General features: G+C 39.6%; 1 protein-coding gene across 1 annotated transcript in view; it reads left to right on the forward strand.

The window, feature by feature from the left end:
• Positions 1–27097, forward strand: part of MSH3 (mutS homolog 3) — a 756380-nt gene extending 729283 nt beyond the window's left edge. Inside the window, exon 27 of the mRNA XM_053699713.1 lies at positions 25090–27097. Coding sequence (XP_053555688.1) covers positions 25090–25171 — 82 coding nt within the window. The 3' untranslated portion in view covers positions 25172–27097. The remainder of the gene's footprint in view (positions 1–25089) is intronic.
• The last annotated feature ends 213 nt before the right edge of the window (positions 27098–27310 follow it).

A 27310-nucleotide genomic window follows, 5' to 3' on the forward strand; every position in this document is an offset into this window, starting at 1 on the left:
AATTCGGGCCCTATACTCTTATCCTTCTGCGGTGGTTAAGGGCCTGGGATTTGCCTCCCCGGAAATTCGTATCACTAACGGTACTAGACAGGGGTGCCCCCTGTCGCCTCTGATTTTTATTCTAGCTATTGAACACCTAGCCCAAGCCATTAGGAATTCCCACATGATATTCGGTTTGGTGGAGAAGTCGCAAACGTGACCTTATTTTTGACAAACCCACTAGGCTCCTTGTCTGCTCATCTTGACCTTGTATCCAAATTTGGCACTCATAGCTATTATAAGGTCAATGTCCTCAAAATGGAGGACTTGCCTGTTGGTATTCCTGCATTCGAACTAGAACTAGCAAAATACCATTCGACACTTGGGGGTGCAGCTTGGCCCTGACCCAAAGTCAGTAATTTCCCTGAACTATTCAGCTATTATTAAAGAAGTTACTGAGCTTACCAGCTCCTGGAGTCTTAGAGAGATTTCATGGCTAGGCCGTATAGCATCTTTTAAAATGACGATCCTACCCAAAATTCTTTATTATTTTCGTTGTATTCCCCTTAATGTCCCTAGTGCCCTGATTGATAAACTCCAATCCCTTGGTCAGAGTTACATCTGGGGCAAGTCTAAGCCCCGTATTGCAGCGAAAATACTTCAGAAACGATATGAACAGGGAGGTGTAGCTATGCCTAGCATACGCGGCTACTATGAAGCTGCTAGACTCTCCCACGTTTCGGCATGGGCGGACAAAGGAGAACCGCAGGAGTGGAAAACTATAGAAGCTTTTGATTTGCCTGTAGGGTTGGATCTGGCTGATATACCCTGGATTCCGGCCTACCTGTTAGATACTCTAGGGATCAAAAATTTAATTATCAGGGAAAATTTAAAAATATGGCAAAATCTCAGACATCTACCTGAGGTTGCCCCACACCCATCTCCTATGCATTCCTTACCGGCTCTACTTGCAGCCCTACCTGATACGCATGTGTTGCAGTGAGGTGAATGGGACTTGAGATTGATTTCCCATCTATGGGTCACATTTGAATATCCCAGACTATATACTTTCTTGCTATCCTGGGGATTTCCTAAAGTTTTCAACAGACCCCTGACCACCTGGGAAAAAGTGTGGCAGCTCCACGTCAAGACTCCTAGACTCATATTGTTTCATTACAATCTACTTCAGACATCCACGAACAAAGATGGCAACTTAGGGCCTGGGAGAGGGACTTATCCAGACCAATTGCGGACAAGGACCTACATATAGCTATGACTTTAACTAAAAAGACTGTACACTGGGCAAACACCCTAGAATCATACATGAAGCTGTTCCTGAGATGGTATTATACCCCTTCCAGACTATCACAGATGTTTCCTTCAGCATCCCCCCTTTGTTGGAGGGAATGTGGACTAAGAGGCTCAGATATCCATATATGGTGGGAATGCCCAAAATTACAACCCAAATGGAATCAAATATCTAACCTCTGCTCTGCCCTTGGGCTGGCTGTCCCGCTCACCCCCGAGATTGCCCTCCTGCACATGTTCCCGCAAAATATTCTGACCCCCCTGTCTAAGCTAATAGTCTTTGCTCTTTCAGCCATGAAACTGGCGATAGCAAGAGCGTGGAAGCAGACTCAACCCACAGACATTACAACTGTAACTTCTATAATACAGATATATGCCAAAATGGAACAAAGTTTTTACTTTGGTTTCGACAAAGAGGATCTTTATTGGCAGATTTGGGAACCCTGGTTCGGATACCAAGAAGACTGCAGACAAGCACACAGACATGCTAGGGCCCATAGGCACCCTCTATAGTTTAATTTGGCTCCTAATCCACTATGAATCTGCCATCTAGCTAAAGACCCTCATCTACTCCCTCCCGCCCTCAACCTTCTGCTTTTGCCCCCCTCCCCCTTCCCTATCCCTCTTTCCTCTCCTCCCCAAAATATGCGGCCTATTACCCCCCGTCCCATCTCTAACCCCTCTTCTCTTCGCTTTTTGGAATTGCTTGCCCCGCCTGGAGATGCGCACTATATTTAACCTGTTGGGCTATTAGAAGAAGTATGTTAAATGGTGAAAAAAGGCTGACTTTTTGAAGCCATTATAATTTTTTGTTCATATTGTTGAGTATTGAACTACACTAACTTTTATATTTTAGTCATGCTAATAACTCTTGCTCATCTTAAAGGATCTCCTAAATCCGGGAGACTTTATGTATGTATATTGTATTTCTGTGACTGTCCTTACAGACATGCTTATTGTATCTACTGTGCAAATATTGTAGGACCTATGATTACAAAAGAACTTACTGAATCTGTTGTTATTGTTAACAAGTTTACTTTATAATAAAAATTATCTTGGGGGGGGGGGAAACTATACACGTTTAAACTGTTATAATATGCTATGCACAGCAAACCCAAATGTACCTTTAGAACTAGCCTTATTCACAATTGAATTATATTACCTCACCACAATGAAATATTACAGTATGGTCAATAACTTCCAGACAACTATATTTTAACAGTGCTTAGTTTAACAATAGAACAATATACACTCTAATTAAAACACCAGAAGTTATATATATTCTAAATGTAAAAAGCCAGTTTATATGCCAATTTATCTAATCTGAAATAAGTTCTTGATTAACTACAGTTAATACAAATTCTAAAATATATTTATATATTTGCAAAGATAAATTAACCCCTAATCTGCCCCCCCCCCAACGTCGCCGCTACCTACACTTATTAACCCTTAATCTGCCGACCGTACCTCGCCGCCACTCTAATAAATGTATTAACCCCTAAACCCCTGCACTCCCGCCTCGCAAACCCTATAATAAATAGTACTAACCCCTAATCTGCCCTCCCTAACATCGCTGCCACCTAACTTTAAGTATTAACCCCTAATCTGCCGACCGGACCTCGCTGCTACTGTAATAAATGTATTAACCCCCAAAGCTAAGTCTAACCCTAACACCCCCCTAAGTTAAATATAATTTTATTCTAACGAAATAAATTAACTCTTATTAAATAAAGTATTCCTATTTAAAACTAAATACTTACCTGTAAAATAAACCCTAATATAGCTACAATATAACGAATAATTATATTGTAGCTATTTTAGGATTTATATTTATTTTACAGGCAACTTTGTATTTATTTTAACTAGGTACAATAGCTATTAAATAGTTATTTACTATTTAATAGCTACCTAGTTAAAATAATTACAAAATTACCTGTAAAATAAATCCTAACCTAAGTTACAATTAAACATAACACTACACTATCAATAAATTAATTAAATAAATTAACTACAATTACATACAATTAAATAAACTAAACTAAATTACCAAAAAAAAAAAACCCACTAAATTACAAAAAATAAAAAAAGATTACAAGAATTTTAAGCTAATTACACCTACTCTAAGCCCCCTAATAAAATAACAAAGCCCAGTAAAAATAAAAAAATTTCCCTACCCTAATCTAAATTAAAAAAGTTAACAGCTCTATTACCTTACCAGCCCTTAAAAGGGCTTTTTGCGGGGCATGCCCCAAAGAAATCAGCTCTTTTGCCTGTAAAAAAAAACACAATACCACCCCCCAACATTACAACCCACCACCCACATACCCCTACTCTAACCCAAACCCCCCTTAAATAAACCTAACACTACCCCCCTGAAGATCTCCCTACCTTGAGTCGTCTTCACCCAACCGGGCACCGATGGACCAAAAGAAGACATCCGGAGCGGCAGAAGTCTTCATCCTATCCGGGCAGAAGAGGACATCCGGACCGGCAGACATCTTCATCCAAGCAGCATCTTCTATCTTCATCCATCCGACGAGGAGCGGCTCCATCTTCAAGACCTCCAGCGCGGAACATCCTCCTTCCCCGACGACTACCCGACGAATGAAGGTTCCTTTAAGTGACGTCATCCAAGATGGCGTCCCTCGAATTCCGATTGGCTGATAGGATTCTATCAGCCAATCGGAATTAAGGTAGGAAAAATCTGATTGGCTGATTGAATCAGCCAATCAGATTCAAGTTCAATCGGATTGGCTGATCCAATCAGCCAATCAGATTGAGCTCGCATTCTATTGGCTGTTCTGATCAGGGGTTAATACATTTATTAGAGTGGCGGCGAGGTCCGGTCGACAGATTAGGGGTTAATAAGTGTAGGTAGGTAGCGGTGACGTTGGGGGGGCAGATTAGGGGTTAATAAATATTATGTAGGTGTCGGCGATGTTGGGGGCAGCAGATTAGGGGTTCATAGCTATAGTGTAGGTTGTGGCGGTGTCCGGAGCGGCAGATTAGGGGTTAATAGTGTAATGCAGGGGTCAGCGATAGCGGAGGCGGCAGATTAGGGGTTAATAAGTGTAAGGTTAGGGATGTTTAGACTCAGGGTTCATGTTAGGGTGTTAGGTGCAGACTTAGAAACTGTTTCCCCATAGGAAACAATGGGGCTGCGTTAGGAGCTTAACGCTGCTTTTTTGCAGGTGTTAGGTTTTTTTTCAGCCCAAACTGCCCCATTGTTTCCTATGGGGGAATCATGCACGAGCACGTTTTTCCAGCTAGCCGCTACTGTAAGCAACGCTGGTATTGAGAGTTGAAGTGGCGGTAAATTAGGCTCAACGCTCCCTTTTTGGAGCCTAACGCAGCCCTTCAGCAAACTCGTAATACCAGCGTTGTCTTAAGGGTGCGCTGGAAAAAAAAGCAGCGTTAGCTACGCGGGTCTTTACCGACAAAACTCTAAATCTAGCCGTATGTGTTTAATATTTATAGGATCATATAGTGTTATTTTCGCTGATCACTTCAATACCAGGCCTATTTTTAATAATCATATTAATAAACAGTTACACTATTAATCATTTACTCTTCCTATAATCACAGCTTTGTGGCATTTTATTGCGTCTCAATAGGAATGCAATCTATTTCATATTTCTAATGAATTTTGAATGCATGGCAATACCAGATGCAGATCGGAAATGAAAATAGTGTTATTAATTTTGAGACATTTTTAATCCTTAAGATACTCTATGTTTAAAAAGAAAATACACAGGTTAAGACATGTTTATATTTAATATGTTGTCCGAAAAAAAAAATATATATATATATATATATATATATATACTGTATATACATATTCATTTGAGTATTCCCTTATATTCATATAAAAACCCAGCAGAATACACATTGTTATACAAGAAACAAAATTATACCAGCTGTATAAAAAAAAATTTAATTCAAATAGCTACACTGTAACATGTGTTTTTGCCTGGCCAATCTTCCATTGTCTAGAATTTGTTGATTCAAACACAATAGGGGCCCCATAAACATCTTGTATACACTTAGGCCATGTCTGTTTATTTACAGGGTCTGATAAGTTATCATTATCTTGGGCAGGAAATCAACTTCAAACAGAGCAGCCACATGGTGACATCTTCTTTCAAAATAACTGCCTGATCTGATTAGACCACATGTCTTTTCTTTGATCTCACCTGAATGCATTGTAATTAGGAAGAAGGGGTGTCTCACCCAGCCCGACCAATCTCACATTAGATTTATATCTACACAATGAAATATCAAATATCTATGATATATTTGTAGCTTATTTAAGATATATCTGTAGCTTATTTAATGTTACTTACAGGTACCCTGACTCTTGAAAATAGCTATACTTTCTAAATTTAAATATTACAAAGAAAAATACCTTTGTAAAAGTTTACTCTCGCTATCCAGGTGAAAACAACATGCATACGTTAGTTAAATGGAGATATCCTGATAGCAGAGGAATCCAGGGTAAAGGAAATCTAAGTCAAACAGTCCGAGTCAAGGACTCACAGGGAAAAGCAGCTCAAAATCATAAAACAAATGCAGAGTCCAGAACAAGCCAAAGTCAAATATCAAGTCAGTCACAAACAAGGGGTTAATACAAAACATAGTTAGGGGAAGCAGAAGTCAAACTAGAATAGTAAATAATTTATAAATAGTAGTAATCTGCAACCTCATGCTGAAAAAAAGAGTTTTTAAAGACTACTACAGTGAGGGCCTAATTGATCTTCTAGGGCTCCTTAAAGGTACAGATGCCTTACTGCGCAAGAACAGAAATCACTCTCCTGGCCAAGCACCTGTTATGACACTAAATTTCAGGCAATTTACAAAAAAAAAACATAGCACCATATGCAGAATTAATGAATTCTGATTTACATGAAATGTTTAAATGATGTAGTTATGGTCTTTCAAAATCAATAAATGCATTTTTTATTATTATTACAGTCTGTAAAATGTCCTTGTTTGTGCCTTACTAGTAACTTTTTTTTATGGGAAGAAGTTCTTTAGAGACTGCTTTTCTCTATTGAAGACCATATTTAAATGGTTGTTTTTTTACTGCACTTTTGTGTACTGTGGGTAGGACATGGTTTTTTGATATTGTTTATTTTTTTTTATTAAGGTTTTTCAGACACAAACAATCAAACAAAAATTTCTCGAGATATAATATCATATCATTCCAGTATATTACCGCTTCTAGTACAGTATGTCATTAATAGGCAAGCTATTTATTACTTTTTTAGACCATCAGTAAGATTCCAAATTAAAGTTTGCAAATATTTATAACTTTAGGATTTTGTATCCCTCTCCAAAGATGTAATTGTTACATTCTATTTAGGTAAGGAGTATAGATATTCTTCCCAAAAAAGAAATGGTATTTCTCTAACGTTAATACCTTGACTATGTTTTTTTCCAGAGGCGGGGTATTAGTTGTTTGGCACCACATAACATTGTATATAATAGTGTCAGTTTCAACTTACTTTGCAGCTTAGGGGGTTTATTAAACAGTAATGTTAAAGGATCAAATTGGATATCATAGGACATTACTTTTTCACTTTCTTTAAGAATTTCGCTCCAGTACTAATTTTGGGCATGACCACCATATATGTGCAAGGGTACCCATTTCCCCACATTCCCGCCAACAGGTGTGTGTGTGGTAGTGGAAAAGATTTTGGAAAATAGATGGTAGGACATGTTTTGGCTGTACTTAAATTGTGGATGCTGATAATGTTCTACAAACATAATGATGATAGCTTGATATACTAATATTTTGATGGTGTGGTCACTTTATGGCTGCCTGGTCTTGCGTTGTTGTACTGCTGCCTAGAAATATTCAACTTTGCTGTAGTTTAGCGCTGAGAATGTTTTTCAGCAGTCAGTTAAACAACTTGTCCTCAAATAATATAGGACATATAGAGGGATAGAAAGGCTGAAATAGAAATGTGCATGAGTACATTTAGATAGAATAATTTTTTAGATATACCTCCATTAATAAAACATTTTCTAGTAAAAATGATTTCTGTTTTTCAGAGGCATATGCACATATGCTGTGAGGACCTGTGCACCACACCTTATCAGAGAGTCAGCAGTGACTTGTATGACACTAATTAAATCTTCTTTGACGCAATACACACCATTGCCAGGTTTCACTAAAAGAATTTTGACTAATGGAAGTATATTGCAAAAATGCATGTTTGTGAAATTGATAATTCTATCCCTTTATCCTCCTTCGATATGATTGCAAAAGGTTTTTCAACAAAATGGACAGTAACCACAATGCTACAAATCATAGTCTTGAATGTTATCCAATAGCCAAACACCACTTGCCTTATTTGGAGGACCCAATCAGCACTTGTTGAAGAGATACTTAGGTAGGGGCCTGGAGCACTATATTGCAGTAAATAGTGCTGCCATCTAGTGCTTTTGCAAATGGATAACATTCTTGCAAAATAGCTGCCATATAGTGTTCCAGACGCGTGTACACTCCTGAGCTTATGTCCCTGCTTTTCAACAAAAGATACCAAGAGAATGAAGACAATTTGCTAATCAAAGTAAATTAGAAAGTAGTTTAAAATTGAATGCTCTATCTGAATGATAAAAGAAAAATGTGCAGTGTTATGTACCTTTAAATTGCTTGAAAAAACTTGAAAAATAGGTAGAGTATATTGCAAAGTTGTTCTAATGCACATAATTAAAATCTCAACATGTTTGCAATAGAAGAAATCGGCATTTGAAGAATGTAAATACAATCATTTGTTGATGACTGATTTCTGTATTTACACTACTTACAAATTGTACATCCTTTATGTGTATTCATGTGTTATGTTTGTATTGTTAATGTTTAAAAAATCTCAGTGTTACTGTCTCTTCTTCAAACGCCATAACCATACTAATATAATGAATATCCAATGTTAATAGTTTAAAGATTAAAAAAAAAAATCAAGATATTCACTTAAATGGCAAAATAACAAAGATTTTCCAGTGTTAAATAATGTACATTACTATTGAATAATAATAAGTATCAACTGATTACAATATTTTACCACTTTTTAATAAATGGTCAAATAAAACTAGTTGGTGATTATGGGCTCAGACTTTTGGATTGTACTGAGTATATCAGATGTAAATTCCTCATAGGTGAGGTCACAGAAGACAGCCTTCAAAACGTCAATAGCAGTTTTTATTTTTGTCAATGAAACAAAGCTTCTCTGTCCTTGACAGCTTCACTACTCACGTGTACAGATAATCTGCACTGAGCTGTAATTCTCTATTCGTTTTATTCATTCACAGTTAGCATTTTCTGGACACAATTACTTATACGCATGAGTGTTAAAAATGTCTGCTATACTTTTTAGTTGAAATGTTTTTTTATTAGAATTTTACATTCAAAATGACAGTGTAGTGTATAAAATATATCGAAGAAATGCCAGAACCACAGTTTGCCAAAAATGATCAACATTACCCTGTTGGATAAATAATTGCTTTAGTATGTAATACAATAAGAGAAATGAAAAACGTTGCTAACAGTATAACTAATACAAAGGTTGTGGTGACATAATAACTAGGTCAGTACATATTAGAACAAACATTCTATCTTGTCATATTGAAGACTGACATTAAAGGGATACTAAACCCACATGTTTTTTCTTTCATGATTCAAATGGAGCATGCCATTTTAAGCAACTTTCTTGCTATCTTTATTTGAAAAGCAAGAATGTAAGCTTAGGAGCTGGCCCATTTTTGTTTCAGCACCTGGGTAATGCTTGCTGGTTGGTGGCTAAATGTAGACACCAAACAGCAAGCGCTATCCAGGGTGATTTGTATTACCATCTGAAACTCAGAAGCGGTAATATCTGCATTAGAGGTCTCTATATCTTGCTGTTTAAGTTTTGGTAGATTGGCCTCCTCTAGTAACTTGGTCAAGAGAGTTGTAGTTTGTGTCGATTTAGCTACTTTGTTCCCACCATATAGGGAGCTATAATAGCTGGCAATGATGTCTACAATATACTTTGGGTGGGATGTCGCTTCCCCTGTCGGTTTGTGGTTATGTCTTTCATTCTGTCTGTAAGTTTGGAAGCTAAAAACCTATTCAGCTTGTTTGCATAAATAGAGTATTTTGTTCTCAACCTCAGTCAAGCCCTAATCGATTGGTCTTTTAGTAGATTATCTAACTTTTGGCATTTTCTTGCAGAGTTTTAAATACTGTAGAAGATTTTGTTAAACTATGTTGCTTTTCTAATTGCGATATCTCTAATTGTAATGTGGATAGCAATGATTTTGCTTTGCATAGAGTTTGAGATTTGAGTTGTATTAATAACCCTCTCAGAAAGAATTTGTGGGCTGCCAAGGTATGGATGGGATTGTTTGTGGAATTAACATTAATTTGCCAGCATTGTTAAAAAATGCAAGGGATCTTTCAGTTTGGTTGGGTTATATGTCCAATTTCTAACTGATTGTGGAGGGAGAAGCCCCTACAACCTAGCCAATATAATAGAATGATTGGACCATTGGAGTCATTACTCGTATTTTCAGGTGAGAGCGGCGGTGATTTTATTAGCCCCTGCGTGGCCTCGCAGGATCTGGTATGCAGACCTAGTGGAAATGTTGTATCTCCACCTTGGAGACTACTCCTGAGGAAGGACTTCTGATTCTTGGTCTATTTCTTCATCTAAATCTCTGAAGCTGACTGCTTGAAGATTGGATGCTTAGTTTTGTCTAAGCGGGGGGTTTTCTGAATTTTTTATCCTTTTTCCAGGGTGGTCTGGAGAAGGGTTTGTCAGTCAGTACCCTGAAGGGTCAGTTTAATGCATTGTCTTTTTTGCTACATAAGCATCTGGTGGACGTGCCAGATGTGCAATCTTTTTGTCAGGCACTGGTCTACATCAGGCCTGTGTTTAAGCCGGTTGCTCCCCCTTAGGGTTTTACCCTTGTTCTTAAAGTTTTGCAGTAGGCTCTGTTTGAGCCTTTACTTTCCATAGATATTAAGTTGTTATCTTGGAAGGTTTTGTTTCTCATTGCTAACTTTTCTGCTTTGAGAGTCTCGGAGCTCTCAGTTTTGCAGTGTGATTCGATTTATCTTATCTTTCTTGCAGTTAAGGCAGTTATTCGTACTAGTTAGGTTTGTTTCCTAAGTGGTTCTGGATAAATGTATTAATCAGAAAATTGTTGTTCTTTCTCTGTGTCCTTATCTTCTTCTCATAAGGAACATTTGTTGCACATCTTTGATGTTGTGCATGCTTTTATTTTCTATCTACAGGCGACTAAGGATTATCGCCAGTTTGCTGGTTGTTTCTCTGGGAAACATAAAGGTCAGAAAGCTTCAGCTACTTCTCTTTGTCTTTGGTTGAGTAGTATAATGCGTTTGGTTTATGAGACTGCTGGACAGCAGCCTCCTGAGAGAGTTTCAGCTCATTTCACTAAGGCTGTCCCTTCTTCTTGGGCTTTCAAGAAGGAAGTTTCTTTAGAACAGATTTGCAAGGCTGCAACTTGGTCCTCTCTGCATACTTTTTACAAATTTTCCAAATTTGATATTTTTGTCTTAGCTGAGGCTTCTTTTGGAAGAAATGTTCTTCATGCAGTGGTGCCTTCTGTTTAGGTTACCTGTCTTGTCCCTCCCTAATCATCTGTGTCCTCTAGCTTGGGTATTGGTTCCCACTAGTAATTGATGATTCCGTGGACTCACCATATCTTAGGAAAGAAAACATAATTTCTCTTGTTAAGTGTATCCAGTCCACGGATCATCCATTACTTGTGGGATATTCTCCTTCCCAACAGGAAGTTGCAAGAGGATCACCCACAGCAGAGCTGCTAAATAGCTCCTCCCCTAACTGTCATATCCAGTCATTCTCTTGCAAGCCTCAACCAAGATGGAGGTCGTAAGAGGAGTGTGGTGTTTTATACTTAGTTTATTCTTCAATCAAAAGTTTGTTATTTTTAAATGGTGCCGGAGTGTACTGTTTATCTCGGGCAGTATTTAGAAGAAGAATCTGCCTGCGTTTTCTATGATCTTAGCAGAAGTAACTAAGATCCATGGCTGTTCTCACATATTCTGAGGAGTGAGGTAACTTCAGAGAGGGAATGGCGTGCAGGTTTTCCTGCAATAAGGTATGTGCAGTTAATATTTTTTTAGGGATGGAATTTGCTAGAAAATGCTGCTGATACCGAACTAATGTAAGTAAAGCCTTAAATGCAGTGATAGCGACTGGTATCAGGTTCATTAATAGAGATACATACTCTTATAAAAATGTAATATAAAACGTTTTCTGGCATGTTTAATCGTTTTTATATGTATTTGGTGATGATAAAACTTATTGGGGCCTAGTTTTTTTCCACATGGCTGGCTTGAATTTTGCCTAGTAACAGTTTCCTTAGGCTTTCCACTGTTGCAATATGAGTGGGAAGGGCCTATTTTAGTGCTTTTCTGTGCAGCTAAAATTACTGACACAGACATCCAGCTTCTTCCTGCATGATCCAGGACATCTCTGGAGGGCTCAAAAGGCTTCAAAGTCGTTTTTGAGGGAGGTAAAAAGCCAAAAAAAAGTTTTTGTCTTTTATTATTCAGTTTTGGGTATTAAGGGGTTAATCATCCATTTGCAAGTGGGTGCAATGCTCTGCTGGCTTGTTACATACACTGTAAAAATTTCGTTAGTGTAACTGCCTTTTTTCACTGTTATTTCAAATTTTGACAAAATTTGTGTTTCTTAAAGGTGCAGTAACGTTTTTTTATATTGCTTGTAAACTTGTTTAAAGTGTTGTCCAAGCTTGCTAGTCTCATTGCTAGTCTGTTTAAACATGTCTGACACAGAGGAAACTACTTGTTCATTATGTTTGAAAGCCATGGTGGAGCCCCATAGGAGAATGTGTACTAAATGTATTGATTTCACCTTAAACAGTAAAGATCAGTCTTTAACTATAAAAGAAATATCACCAGAAGATTCTGACGAGGGGGAAGTTATGCCGACTAACTCTCCCCACGTGTCAGACCCTTCGCCTCCCGCTCAGGGGATGCACGCTAATATGGCGCCAATTACATCAGGGACGCCCATAGCGATTACCTTGCAGGACATGGCTGCAATCATGAATAATACCCTGTCAGAGGTATTATCCAGGTTGCCTGAATTAAGAGGCAAGCGCGATTGCTCTGGGGTTAGGAGAAATACAGAGCGCGCAGATGCTGTAAGGGCCATGTCTGATACTGCGTCACAATATGCAGATCATGAGGACGGAGAGCTTCAGTCTGTGGGTGACATCTCTGATTTGGGGAAACCTTATTCAGAGATTTCTAATTTTAAATTTAAGCTTGAGAACCTCCGTGTGTTGCTTGGGGAGGTATTAGCTGCTCTGAATGACTGTAACACAGTTGCAGTACCAGAGAAATTGTGTAGGCTAGATAAATACTATGCGGTACCGGTGTGTACTGATGTTTTTCCTATACCTAAAAGGCTTACAGAAATTATTAGCAAGGAGTGGGATAGACCGGGTGTGCCTTTTTCACCACCTCCTATATTTAGAAAAATGTTTCCAATAGACGCCACTACACGGGACTTATGGCAGACGGTCCCTAAGGTGGAGGGAGCAGTTTCTACTTTAGCAAAGCGTACTACTATCCCGGTTGAGGACAGTTGTGCTTTTTCAGATCCAATGGATAAAAAATTGGAGGGTTACCTTAAGAAAATGTTTATTCAACATGGTTTTATTTTACAGCCCCTTGCATGCATTGCGCCTGTCACGGCCTGCGGCGGCATTCTGGTTTGAGGCCCTGGAAGAGGCCATCCATACAGCTCCATTGACTGAAATTATTGACAAGCTTAGAACACTTAAGCTAGCTAACTCATTTGTTTCTGATGCCATTGTTCATTTGACTAAACTAACGGATAAGCGCGTAGGGCGCTATGGCTTAAATCCTGGTCAGCTGACGTGACTTCGAAGTCTAAATTACTCAACATTCCTTTCAAGGGGCAGACCTTATTCGGGCCTGGTTTGAAGGAAATTATTGCTGACATTACTGGAGGTAAGGGTCACACCCTTCCTCAGGACAGGGGCCAAAGCAAAGGTCAAACAGTCTAATTTTCGTGCCTTTCGAAATTTCAAGGCAGGTGCAGCATCAACTTCCTCCGCTTCAAAACAAGAGGGAACTTTTGCTCAATCTAAGCAGGCCTGGAAACCTAACCAGTCCTGGAACAAAGGCAAGCAGGCCAGAAAGCCTGCTGCTGCCTCTAAGACAGCATGAAGGAACGGGCCCCCTATCTGGCGACGGATCTAGTAGGGCGCAGACTTTCTCTCTTCGCCCAGGCGTGGGCAAGAGATGTTCAGTATCCCTGGGCGTTGGAGATCATATCTCAGGGATATCTTCTGGACTTCAAAGCTTCCCCTCCACAAGGGAGATTTCATCTTTCAAGGCTATCTGCAAATCAGATAAAGAAAGAGGCATTCCTACGCTGTGTGCAAGACCTCCTAGTTATGGGAGTGATCCATCCAGTTCCGCGGACGGAACAAGGACAGGGTTTTTATTCAAATCTGTTTGTGGTTCCCAAAAAAGAGGGAACCTTCAGACCAATTTTGGATCTAAAGATCTTAAACAAATTCCTCAGAGTTCCATCTTTCAAAATGGAAACTATTCGGACCATCCTACCCATGATCCAAGAAGGTCAGTACATGACCACAGTGGACTTAAAGGATGCCTACCTTCACATACCGATTCACAAAGATCATCATCGGTTTCTAAGGTTTGCCTTTCTAGACAGGCATTACCAATTTGTAGCTCTTCCCTTCGGGTTGGCTACAGCCCCGAGAATCTTTACAAAGGTTCTGGGCTCACTTCTGGCGGTTCTAAGACCGCGAGGCATAGCGGTGGCTCCGTATCTAGACGACATCCTGATACAGGCGTCAAGCTTTCAAGTTGCCAAGTCTCATATAGAGATAGTTCTGGCATTTCTGAGGTCGCACGGGTGGAAAGTGAACGAGGAAAAGAGTTCTCTATCCCCACTCACAAGAGTCTCCTTCTTATGGACTCTTATAGATTCTGTAGAAATGAAAATTTACCTGACGGAGTCCAGGTTATCAAAACTTCTAAATGCTTGCCGTGTTCTTCACTCCATTCCGCGCCCTTCGGTAGCTCAGTGTATGGAGGTAATCGGCTTAATGGTAGCGGCAATGGACATAGTGCCATTTGCGCGCCTTCATCTCAGACCGCTGCAATTATGCATGCTGAGTCAGTGGAATGGGGATTACACAGATTTGTCCCCTCTGCTAAATCTGGATCAAGAGACCAGAGATTCTCTTCTCTGGTGGTTGTCTCGGGTACACCTGTCCAAGGGTATGACCTTTCGCAGGCCAGATTGGACAATTGTAACAGCAGATGCCAGCCTTCTAGGTTGGGGTGCAGTCTAGAATTCCCTGAAGGCACAGGGATCGTGGACTCAGGAGGAGAAACTCCTTCCAATAAATATTCTGGAGTTAAGAGCGATATTCAGTGCTCTTCTGGCTTGGCCTCAGTTAGCAACACTGAGGTTCATCAGATTTCAGCCGGACAACATCACGACTGTGGCTTACATCAACCATCAAGGGGGAACCAGGAGTTCCCTAGCGATGTTAGAAGTCTCAAAAATAATTCGCTGGGCAGAGTAACACTCTTGCCACCTGTCAGCAATCCATATCCCAGGCGTGGAGAACTGGGAGGCGGATTTTCTAAGTCGTCAGACTTTCCATCCGGGGGAGTGGGAACTCCATCCGGAGGTGTTTGCTCAGTTGATTCATCGTTGGGGCACACCAGAGTTGGATCTCATGGCGTCTCGCCAGAACGCCAAGCTTCCTTGTTACGGATCCAGGTCCAGGGACCCAGAAGCGACGCTGATAGATGCTCTAGCAGCTGCTTGGTTCTTCAACCTGGCTTATGTGTTTCCACCGTTTCCTCTGCTCCCTCGACTGATGGAGAGAGCATTGGTATGCAGACCTAGTGGACATGTCATCCTTTCCGCCATGGACTCTGCCTCTAAGACAGGACCTTCTGATACAAGGTCCTTTCAATCATCCATATCTAATTTCTCTGAGACTGACTGCATGGAGATTGAACGCTTGATTCTATCAAAGCGTGGCTTCTCCGAGTCAGTCATTGATACTTTAATACAGGCACGAAAGCCTGTTACCAGGAAAATCTACCACAACATATGGAGTAAATATCTTTATTGGTGTGAATCCAAGAATTACTCATGGAGTAAGGTTAGGATTCCTAGAATATTGTCTGTTCTCCAAGAGGGCTTGGACAAAGGATTATCAGCTAGTTCCTTAAAGGGACAGATTTCTGCTCTGTCTATTCTTTTGCACAAGCGTCTGGCAGAGGTTCCAGACGTCCAGGCATTTTGCCAGGCTTTGGTTAGAAATAAGCCTGTGTTTAAACCTGTTGCTCCACCGTGGAGCTTAAACTTGGTTCTTAAGGTTCTTCAAGGAATTCCGTTTGAACCCCTTCATTCCATTGATATTAAACTTTTATCTTGGAAAGTTCTGTTTTTGATGGCTATTTCCTCGGCTCGGAGAGTCTCTGAGCTATCTGCCTTACAATGTGATTCTCCTTATCTGATTTTTCATGCAGATAAGGTAGTTCTGCGTACCAAACCTGGGTTTTTACCTAAGGTGGTTTCTAACAAGAATATCAATCAAGAGATTGTTGTTCCATCGTTGTGCCCTAATCCTTCTTCAAAGACGGAACGTCTTTTACATAATCTGGACGTAGTCCGTTCCTTGAAGTTTTACTTACAAGCTACTAAGGATTTTCGTCAAACATCTTTCCTGTTTGTCGTTTACTCTGGACAGAGGAGAGGTCAAAAAGCTTCGGCAACCTCTCTTTCCTTTTGGCTTCGGAGCGTAATACGCCTAGCCTACGAGACTGCTGGACAGCAGCCCCCTGAAAGGATTACAGCTCATTCTACTAGAGCTGTGGCTTCCACCTGGGCCTTCAAAAATGAGGCCTCTGTTGAACAGATTTGCAAGGCTGCGACTTGGTCTTCCCTTCACACTTTTTCAAAGTTTTACAAATTTGATACTTTGCTTCTTCGGAGGCTGTGTTTGGGAGAAAGGTTCTTCAGGCAGTGGTTCCTTCCGCTTAATCCTGCCTTATCCCTCCCATCATCCGTGTACTTTAGCTTTGGTATCCCACAAGTAATGGATGATCCGTGGACTGGATACACTTAACAAGAGAAAACATAATTTATGCTTACCTGATAAATTTATTTCTCTTGTAGTGTATCCAGTCCACGGCCCGCCCTGTCCTTTTAAGGCAGGTCTAAATTTTAATTAAACTACAGTCACCACTGCACCCTATGGTTTCTCCTTTCTCTGTTTGTTTTCGGTCGAATGACTGGATATGACAGTTAGGGGAGGAGCTATATAGCAGCTCTGCTGTGGGTGATCCTCTTGCAACTTCCTGTTGGGAAGGAGAATATCCCACAAGTAATGGATGATCCGTGGACTGGATACACTACAAGAGAAATAAATTTATCAGGTAAGCATAAATTATGTTTTATGCTTACCTGATAAATGTATTTCCGGATATGGTGAGTCCACGGCCCACCCTTTATTTTAAGACAGTTATTTTTAACTAAAACCTTAGGCACCTCTACACCTATGTGTTATCTTCTTTTTCCATTTTCCCTTCGGCTGAATGACTGGAGGTTATTGGTAAGGGAAGTGACATATATAGCAGCTTTGCTGTGGTGCTCTTTGCCTCCTCCTGCTGGCCAGGAGTGAAATTCCCACTAGTAATTGATGATTCCATGGACTCACCATATCCGGAAATAAATACATTTATCAGATAAGCATAAATTATGTTTTTGTGGTCGCTTGGACACTTCTGCGGAAGTTGTATGTTAAGATATTGTTTTTATAGTCTTAAGTTTTATCGATCCCTTCCAGGGTTTTGAATTTTCTGGGACCTGGTTCTGTTCTGGAATGCCCTTTGTAGCAGACTGGTTCTGGTCAGGCGCTGGTTTCTGTTCCTTAAGAGTATATACCATCCACGTGGTGCTGGGATATCTGGTTGACCTGGTTGGGTGGTGAGTTTTCTCTCAGACAAGAGGCTTATTATGCTTGGGTTCCTCCTTCAGCACAATATTTTCCCTGTGAATAGGGATTGCCACGGAGAGGAACTCCATGAGAGTTTAATTTTTTATTTGAAGACTCTGCACTTGACGGGGCTAAGAGAGGAGGCCTTTTCATTTATGACATCAGGCTGGTTCTCGTTGCTTCTTTTTGGGTTGGGCATCAAGGGGTTTGTTCAGTCCTCTTGGTCCTGTTCCTGTTTGTTGGGCCTGGACGGATCCTGCTAAAAAGCACTCTGAAGGTCTTTGACCTCTTAGCTAGTTCTCTTAATTTCCATTTGGACTGGAGTTTTAGACGTCTCCTTAACTTGGAGTACCAGGTTAGAGTTTTTTATCCTTCCTATTATATTCTTTTTATCGATCTAGTCTTTTTGAGATTCTTGACCTCGGTACCTCTTCCATAAGTAGCGAGGTGTCTTAGACTTCCTTTTTCCCTTGTCTGGGGATGGTTGGTTGGTCAGCGGTTGGAAGATCGGGCACTTTGGTCCGCCTTTCTTCCTCATACTGCTTCTCGTCTGCTCCCATGTTTTTGGGCACTATAGAGATTGCGTTGATCTCTTTGGTGGCCCTGGAGCTACCCTTTCTTACTTCATATCAGTTGATAATGGTGGTTTTGGGATATCGATGTTCATCATCCTGTTGTCCCTTGGTCCCTGGGGGGTTACCGGGAGGTGGACCCAGATGGATTGTTTCTGATTTTTGCAGCCTCTGTTGCAGAGGTATGCTTTTTATTGGCAGCTTCTTAGCTGTCGGTCTGGAGGGTATTGTCCCTCGAATTTTGGAAAAGTATCTTTTCTGTCTTTGGGATGCTTAGTGAATGTCCAGTGCCCTAGGGCCTTTGGATGGGCTGTGCTTTCATCTTCTAGGGTTCTCCGTATGAGGTGCCCGATTGTTTGGTCTTGACTAGGATATCTGGCCGGACCTCCTAGTTGAATCCCGAGTGACTGAGTCCTTAAGGTTGAGTCTTCCACTTGCTCCTTTGGGCGGAGACTTGAGAAGGGCTTGATGGCTTGTTAGCTCCCTAGCAAGCGAGAGATTGATCTCTTTTTCAGCCGTTCCACTTTATAGGTGGGCTCGCTGGCTGTCTGTTTGGCTCCTGGACCGACTGTTACAGCCGGAGGGTGCCCTTTCAGTCGGTTCTGTTTTGCCGTCTGTTCAATGATATATGCTCTGTACCTGTGAGTGGGTGAGCAGGTGTCTTTTCATTTCCCTCCCCTTAGGGGGAGCGGGATATACCATAGTGTCCGCCTAATGCTCGGAGGGGGGTCCCTCGACCTTGTGGTACAGTTATGTTGGGGGGAATTCTGGTATTGTGTTCACACTGTTGTGTCAGTGATGTGTGTGGTCTCCCTTTGTCAAGGAGTTCACCTTCCTGTTGGGAAGGAATCTGGGTCTGGGTTCTGGAACCCCAGATCGTACCACATTCTGTTCCGGCTTGGTGGTTTAGCATGCCAAGCTTGTTACATATGGTCAGGGTTTGCCTACCTTTTGTTACCATTTAGTTCTCTTTTGAGTTTGGTGTAATACGGGAATTAATTTATTTCCCTATCTTTGGACATGCCAGGTGTTTTTTGGTGCTAGGCCTTTGTCTCGAGGAAGTAGCCCATGTAATCTTGGGTTTTTGGGGCTTTGCAACTTGAGTTGTTGGTTCGAATCCAGCTGTGGGCTGGTTTTACATTTTTCAGCCTGAGGCCTATGGATCGGTTGAGTTTTGACTGTGTTCTTCTCCAGATCTTGTGATCTCTCTATAGGTGTAGATTAGAGGAGCTTTTACTCAGCCTGTTTTTTCTGCTTCCCTATTTTTGTAAGGGAGTGAGTTCCTGCACTTCCGGAGGGTTCACTCTATGGGAGTCTCCTGGTGCAGTTTCTATCTTGGTAGGCTAGTGTTCGTGGCTGATGTCTACTAGTCTTGTGTGGCAGAGTGGGAGCCAGAGCTTCATCTGGAGCACAATAAGTGCTTATGCTGCTAATTGTTAGCAGTTCTGGGGAATATCTGCTTATTCCGCGATAGCTCTTTCATAAGTGCAGACTGCACTGTGTGATTTATGGGTTCTGCTCCGTCTTCGGGGTTGTCTTTGAATCAAATCTTGGTCCTTTGGACTTTCTCCAGATTGGGGTAGGGTTTTTTTCCCTATCTTAATTCTGGTAGGTTGTTTGAGTTTATCTCTATTCATTTTTCTTTGTCTTGCTGCACCCTGCGGTTGCCCTCGATTTTGCTGGGGTTCCTTTTTTACCCTAGTTGCTGAGATTTTAGATCTCTTGTTGAATATTTCTTTTTCCTTCTGGGAATATGTGGAATCGGTACAGGCTTGGAGCCGGCGGGACTTGTCTCTTCGGGGGCTTTGTGCTCAGTGTATTCTAGTGCCTTTGAGCAGTCTCTATCTGGGCTTTGCTGGAATTAACTGTTGGGCAGTTACTTAGTCTTTTCAGTTCTTTTTGTTCTGCTCGGTACAGCAGTTGTTGATTGGTTTGGGTAATTTCAGGCTGTGGTGCCCTTTGAATGGTCCGCCTTGTTTACCCGCCCTTTTTTGCATTCAGTGTCCTCTATAGCTTGGGTATTGTTTTCCCAAAAGTAATGAATGCAGCTGTGGACTCTTCCCGTTTAAGAAGAAAAACATAAATTATGCTTACCTGATAATTTTCTTTTCTTCTGACGGGGAGAGCCCACGGCTCCCCCCCCCCCCGTTCTTTTATGTAATGCGGCCATGTTATTTGTTTATCCTTCTGGCACCTTTTTTCACCTAATATTTCTCCTACTATTCCTTGTTCTCTTGGCAGAATGAGTGGGGGGGGGGGGGGGTATTTAAGCCTTTGGCTGGGGTGTCTTTGCCTCCTCCTGGTGGCCAGGTTCTGAATTCCCAAAAGTAATGAATGCAGCTGTGAACTCTCCCCGTCAGAAGAAAAGAAAATTATCAGGTAAGCATAATTTATGTTTTCTTGCACTCGCATAGCCTACAGAGTGACTATTAGCAGCTTCACCAATTTTAAGGTACATCATAGCCAGAGGACATACACTTATACCAGATAATTATCACTATTTACTTTTTTTTTTTTACATTACATAATGGTCTATTATACTATTCAGAGATATTTCTTTAAAGTGAGATAAGTTTTGTGATTTTTATTATTTGTTTTTTTCGTTGTGCACTCCAGGATAGTGTCCGTCTCACTGTTTAGAGCTTGGTGTGATATTATACCCCTTGCTGTGTAGTTTGCGCCGGGCTGTGTTGTGTGCTGAGTTCTGCAGGTGTGCTGACATACCGCACGTTGGTTTTTATTACACTCACATTTATCTATTTCAGAGCGAGTCAGCCTTTCTTTTTTCTTTACTTTCTATTTTATTTATTATGCATTTAACATTTTGCACATGCTGGCTCTTACTCTTTTTAGTCGCACTATTTACTGCACGCTGTCTTGTTCAGTTTGAACAATCAATGCACTGACAGTTTTCTTGTTTCTGTTAGGTGGTTTGTAACGTGCTGAGGCAACGGTTGTACCTACACACCTATTTCTTCTGCCACCTGCAATTTCTGCCACCTTTGTGTGAACATGGTTAGATTTCTATTGATATAAGCCAGGATATAAATAATTAATCATCATTTTTATTATCACAAAGGGGGCTTTCTTCCACTTCTCCTATATGTTTGGACTTTAATCTTTAAGTTCCTGTTAAATATTGCAACATTATTATTTTATTGTTGCGTTTTAACATATTTGCACTGTAAAGTTGCTTTTGTGGTCTTAAATTCATCTGGGTTTGTGTATTTCATGGAGCATACTGAAACTGTCCCCACTACTTTTCATAATCCTGTTCTTGCCTCTGAAGGAATCTTTCCTCCCTCGGTTTCCTCGAGATAAGGGAGTGTTTCAGTTTTGCTCCAGGATTTAAAGGTTTGTGTGCTTCTCTTTTTTATAGTTGTGGTGGCTATGTACAAAAGTTCCATGTCTTAATGTCATCTTAAAGTTACATTATCAGGTTCATCATCAGAGAACACCCCTAGGATGCCTTTATAGTTTTTAGACTAAGACACCTCAAGGAGTTTAAATTAATTTTCTGCAAAAAGAGTATCCAAAGATAGACTTTTATCTATCCTTTTCAAGGTAGAATTTATGTGGACATGGTCTTCACATTATCATTCCTCCTGTGTCTGGAGGAAAAGGAAATTTTCTCCTTCAGGACAAGATGTCTAAGGGAAAAAATAGAACCAAAAATCCTCCTACTCCTTACAAAGACCTGCATCTTCCAGATCTTCCTTGAAGTTTAATACCAGTTGGAACAAGGCCAAACAATCTAACAGCCTTTTTCCTCTTCCAAATCAGCGTGAAGGTACTGCCCCAATCCATTTTTTTCTGGCTATGGGGTAGTTTACATCTTCTTCAGAAGGTCTGTTTGCAGTCTGTCCAGCATATCTGAGTTTTATTCATAGTTTCCCAGGATTACAGAATAGGTTTCAAATCAAGGCATGCTTAAGGAAGGTGTCTTCAGTCTGATGCTTCAAAAGGCTTTCTAATTTTTTATGGCTGTATTAGCTGTAGTTCAAGTTTTGGAACCCATTCATGACTTTTATTCCATCCTTTTCCATTTTTCCCAAGAAGAAGGGACTTTTTTGACCTATCTTGAACTTAATGCAACAGTAAAGTTAAACTTTGATGATTCAGTGAGAGCATGCGATTTTAAATAACTTTCCAGTGTACTTCTATTATCAAATCTGCTTTGTTCTCTTAATATCCTTTTGTTGAAGTGTAAGATTAGGTAGGCTGATAAGAGCTTAAAAGCATGCATGTGTCTATAGCATTCTATGGCAGTGTGGTGTCATAAAACCAGAGAATTTATCCCTAGAGTGTTAAAGTAGCTGATTCTTAAATCTACAAACATATTTTAAAATATAGACTAGGCTTTGGCCTAGTCTTTGTCTAAGAAGGACACTCCCATGTAGCATTTGATTGGTGTATGGTAGGACACACATTAAGTAAATTAAGTATACAATGGGAGCCAACAGTTACTATACACACTTTTTATCTTCCTCACCTCCTGGAAGCAACTGATGAGAGAGAGATGGAGGACTGGAGGACTGAACTGGCTGAGTATGTTAGCATTCTTGTGCATTTTCCTTGGGATAGATTCTCTTTTTCACTATATTTAGTTAGTATTGCTTAATCTGGGTTTATTTAAGATAAAGTTGTCCTGTATAATTTGGACTGAATGTTGTAGCTTTTGCTATTTTTCTTGAGGTTTGTTTTATACTTTTGTAGCTTGTAGGTAATTGTTAATTTTTCATACCTATATTATTTGTTTTCCATTTTGTTTTAATATTCTGATGTTTATTACCACCACAGCCAGCAGTGTTTCAATCTATGTATAAAATTGCTTTAAAGAATGTTGCAAACATTGCTGCCAGAAGTCTTAACACATGTGCACGCTCCAGAGCTTGCCTAGGATTACTCTTTAATTTTGACTTTACTGTCCTTTTAATCACTTTAAACTAATTTCTCAAAGTTCCTATTTTCAAATTAGTAACAATCTGAACATTTCTACCCCTTGTTCAACTGGGTCATGTTATGTCCATATTAGATTTGAAGGATACCTACCTTCATATTCCTATCCACAAAGAGCATCTCCAGTTCCTAAGATTTGTCTTTCAGGACAAACACTTTCACTTTGTGGTTTTTTCCTTTGGTCTATTTACAGCTCCCAGAATTTTTTACAAAAGTTCTAGAAACTCTCTTCTCTGTTGCAGGGGGTTCATAACTGGACGATATATTTGTTCAGGCTTCTTTTTTTCCTTCAACTGTACTTCATACTAACAGTCTACTGTTGTTTCTTCACAGACACAATTGGAGAATTAATTTCCTCATTAATCAAAAGTCTTTTTTATAGGATTCATTATATACTATGGAGCTTTCTCTAATGGATCAGAGTTCTGTCAAGTTACTGTCAGCTTGCTCATAACTATAGTCAATTTCCAACCCATTTGTAGTTCAATATTTGGAAGTGTTAGGTCTGATGACTGCAGTATGAGGTGTTCTTTCTTTTGCATGGTTTCATATGAAACCTCTTCAACTTTGAAAGATACAACATTAGTGCTAACATTTCTATCAACTGTCGCATAGAATCCTATGGGATTCTTCGGCGAGGCAATCTCTGTTCTTGCGGATAGATTTCCAAATTTTTTTTATGGGGGCATCCTTTATTCGCCCAACTTGCCAAATAATGTCTGCAGGCACCAATCCCTTGGATTGGAGTTCGGTCTAGGGGTCCAGGAGGGCACAGGGAGTTTGGTTTCTTTAGGAGGCAAGGTTACCAGTAATTATCTTTAGGTCCCTTTCGTGCTGGCCTTTTCTGAAAAGAGAAACTTGTCTTCATTCAGACAATGTTACAGCTATATCTTTATAGCAATCATTAAGGGGGGATTTGCAGTTCCATAGCATTGGCAGAATCTCAAGAATTGTGTGTTTGGATATTGAAAAATTATCTGTTTTTTGCATTCCAGGAGGGGAATATGGATAGCAGATTTCCTTAGTAGGTTATCCCTTCCACAGGAATGTTTTCTCCATCAAATAGGTTTCTGTTAAATTGTGGAACAATGGGGTCTCCCAGAGATAGACCTGATTACTTCTGTTTCCATGAGTCATACTTTGAATTAAATAGAACATTCTTCTGTTAGTCTGACTGCTATAGGTTTGCGAATCTGATTCAGATGTCAAGCTTTTTCCAATTATCAAGATCTCAAGTCTCTCATCTTGAAGGCTTAAAGTTTGATAACTATTTTTAAAACAACAAGTTATATTTGATGTTGTATTGAACTCCTTATTTCAGGCCATAAAACCTTAAGCAAGTAAAAATTTTCATAAGATTTCCTGCATTTTCAAAAGATTTCCTGCTATGAAAGGTTTTAGATTGCATTCCTTTAGAATTCCAAGAATTCTCCTTTCTTGATTATACGTCAGACTGGAATACCAGAGAGGTGGGAGGGATTAAGTGCCCTTAGAGCTTTGTGATCTTTGCCTCCTCCTAGTAGCAAGGAGTTGAATCACATGCTGGCATGTATAGTGTCCGCTGCCCATTGATGATAAGCTAGACAGACAAGTTGTCAGCACCGGCTTTATAATGTGAGATACCTAGATAGGTATGGTACACATTTCTAGATCAGTACATGACAGGAAACACAGTCACCTAGTGTTCTTGCAAATGTATAACATAGTTATAAAACTGCTGCCATATATTGCTACAGTTACATGCATGCTTGTACACCTTCCAACATGTTCCTCAACAAATCATATCAAGAAGTACATTTGATAATAGATGTAAATAGTTAATTGGAAAAGTTTTTTTGTTGTTTTTTTTTAAATTGTACACTCTGAGTCATGAAAGAACATTTGGGGGGTTTTATGTCCCTTTAACAACTAAACTTTTTTTTATCAGTTTTTACCTCCCAATTTTACATCAAGTAAAAAAAAAAAAATCTGTTCATCTTTTAAAAAGTCTGTTGGTTGAAAACATTTGATTTTTAGCATTATATTTATAGAAAGAAAGTAATTTATTCTAGCTTAGCTGTGATTATGCCTTTTTTGTACCCTGGATCATACACTATGTGCCAAGAGAGCATACTGGTGGTAATGTGCTGCTTTTATATTATTATCTTATTCAATGAGATAGCTTCTAAGTCTTGTCTTCATTATTTTTCAGAACGAAGATGAAGGCATTTCAAAAGGCCTGGGATGTGTCTGGTGCCTCACGACTACAGGGGTGGTTGGAGCACATAGAATGAAACCGTTTACATGTAGTGCACCTCTAACTTCGTTTTGAATACACTGGTAGTGATATAATAACTGTAATTGTGTTTGATATTCTAGTTCATTACCTTACTACACTGTCAATTTCTTTTGCCCTATTTTTTTATAGAATTTCCTAACATGCACTTAATGTCATTTACAAATGTAGGAAACCTTTATATTTGTAGAAGAGCACTTTACTGTCCAACGAGAATTAAAGAGTGGAGAAAATGTATAACAGTAGAGAATATGGAGTTCTGTGACTGCAAGTTTTTCCTCCATATTCACACAGTAAATTAAAGATACAGTATATATTTTAACATCCTCTACATTGTGTAATGCATTGGGATATTGCTTTGGACTATAGCATGTTTGTTATATCAGTATCTCTGCAGCCAGCTGCCAATATTTTTATATGATGCTTTGCAAAATACTTCTGATGTCCCCAGTACCATATGGAAATACATGAATTCCTGCAAACTGCTGCATGATTAAGTCGATCCCTGTAGATATTACACACAGACAAGTCCCCTGAAACTGTTCCCGAGATCAGTAAGTGCTGGGCCAAGATTTGAGGAATTCGTCTTCTACAGTATTTCAGAGTCTGCATGATAATAGCGGAAATAGGACACTATCTATTATACGGTAGTTTAAGGTTCTAAATAAATTTTTAAGAATGTGCTACAGGTTATTTCATATAGTCTGTATATATTAATAATGTCTGCAATTGGTACTAAGCCATGATTTATGGAATCTGTCGTATACAGTATTTCAAAGGCTACATGAAAATAGTAGCTGAAACAGGACACATAAATTATTAAGAGTGTGTTACAGGTTATTTTTTTTATTCTGTGTGCAGTGATAATGTCTGCTATTGGATTTAAAGGGACAGTAAACTCTGGGAATAATGTTACATGATTCTGGACATAGTGCAGAGTAATGATGTATCTTGACAATAGCCCTTTGTTTGATTTATATTATTTTAAAAGTCTTGTCACCTAAATGGATACTAACCTCCAGCGCAAAATCGTCCTCTTCTACGAGGCTGTTTTTTTGGGGGGTTTTAAAAAGCGTGTCACTGGCACCCACTCTCTCCACAGAGAGCTCTGTGGCGCCATTGGACTACAAGTAGCTGTTAGTTGCTTTATCTAGTGCAGGAGCACGCTACATGTAGCGCAATGGCGCCAAAAAGCTTTCTGTGATTAGAGATGGAGTCTTTGAAAAAATAGTCGCGCAGAAAAGGATGGCTTTGCGCTTTTACATTTAGGTGACAAGTTATTCCCAACGTTTACTGTCCCTTAAGGCAAACATCAAGTTTTACGATATGATGTGAAAGGGTGCAATCTTGTCTTAATGTTTTTGAATTACTTAGGCCTGTTGAATTATCATTTTTACCACTTAAACATTTGTTTTTAATTGTATATGTACATGGGCTGTGTTTTATTGTTGTAACCCAGCTAGTAAAGGAAAAATATTCAATTCCAATTGTTAACATGAACATTTTCTAAATATCTTTCATTTTGAAAACTTGTTAATTTATAATGGAAATGGTGCTCCTTAATGCTATATGATTGTGCTTTTTTAGTGTGTTACTAATTAATTCTCAGCACCTGCATTTAACACTGTGTGCAGTTCACTGACACAGCCGCTGCTGTGTGTAATTACGTTTCCATGCAGGGAAAATTACAGCCTGGTACTGAGATGTAGAGAATTTCTGTGTAACTATATTCCTCTGTATAAAACAGCATGCACATTTGCATAACATTACATAATACGTTTTAATTTGTATGTCTCTCAGCAGTATATAGTGAAAATACAACCATTTTGTAAACAAAAGTTTATTGTAATTGGATTTTTAAATCTTCTATAGATAATAGTGTTGAAACAACAAAATGAGAAGTAAAAGGAAATTATGTGTTTGATTTTCCTTGTGGCAAAGGGTGTTTGCTTTTTAAAACATAGCTTTCTTGTGAGTAGGTTGCATATTATGTACCCATATTTATTATAGGGACAATATTGCACATAATCTCCGGTGTCATTTCATATTTAAATAAAGAGTAAGCACATTCCTTCAGCTCAGGGGGATATTGCTGGGGGCAAGTTTGAATTAAAATGAAATGCATTACAAAACGTGT

The sequence above is a fragment of the Bombina bombina genome, chromosome 2 (genome assembly GCF_027579735.1).
Source record: "Bombina bombina isolate aBomBom1 chromosome 2, aBomBom1.pri, whole genome shotgun sequence".
NCBI classification, from domain to species: domain Eukaryota; kingdom Metazoa; phylum Chordata; class Amphibia; order Anura; family Bombinatoridae; genus Bombina; species Bombina bombina.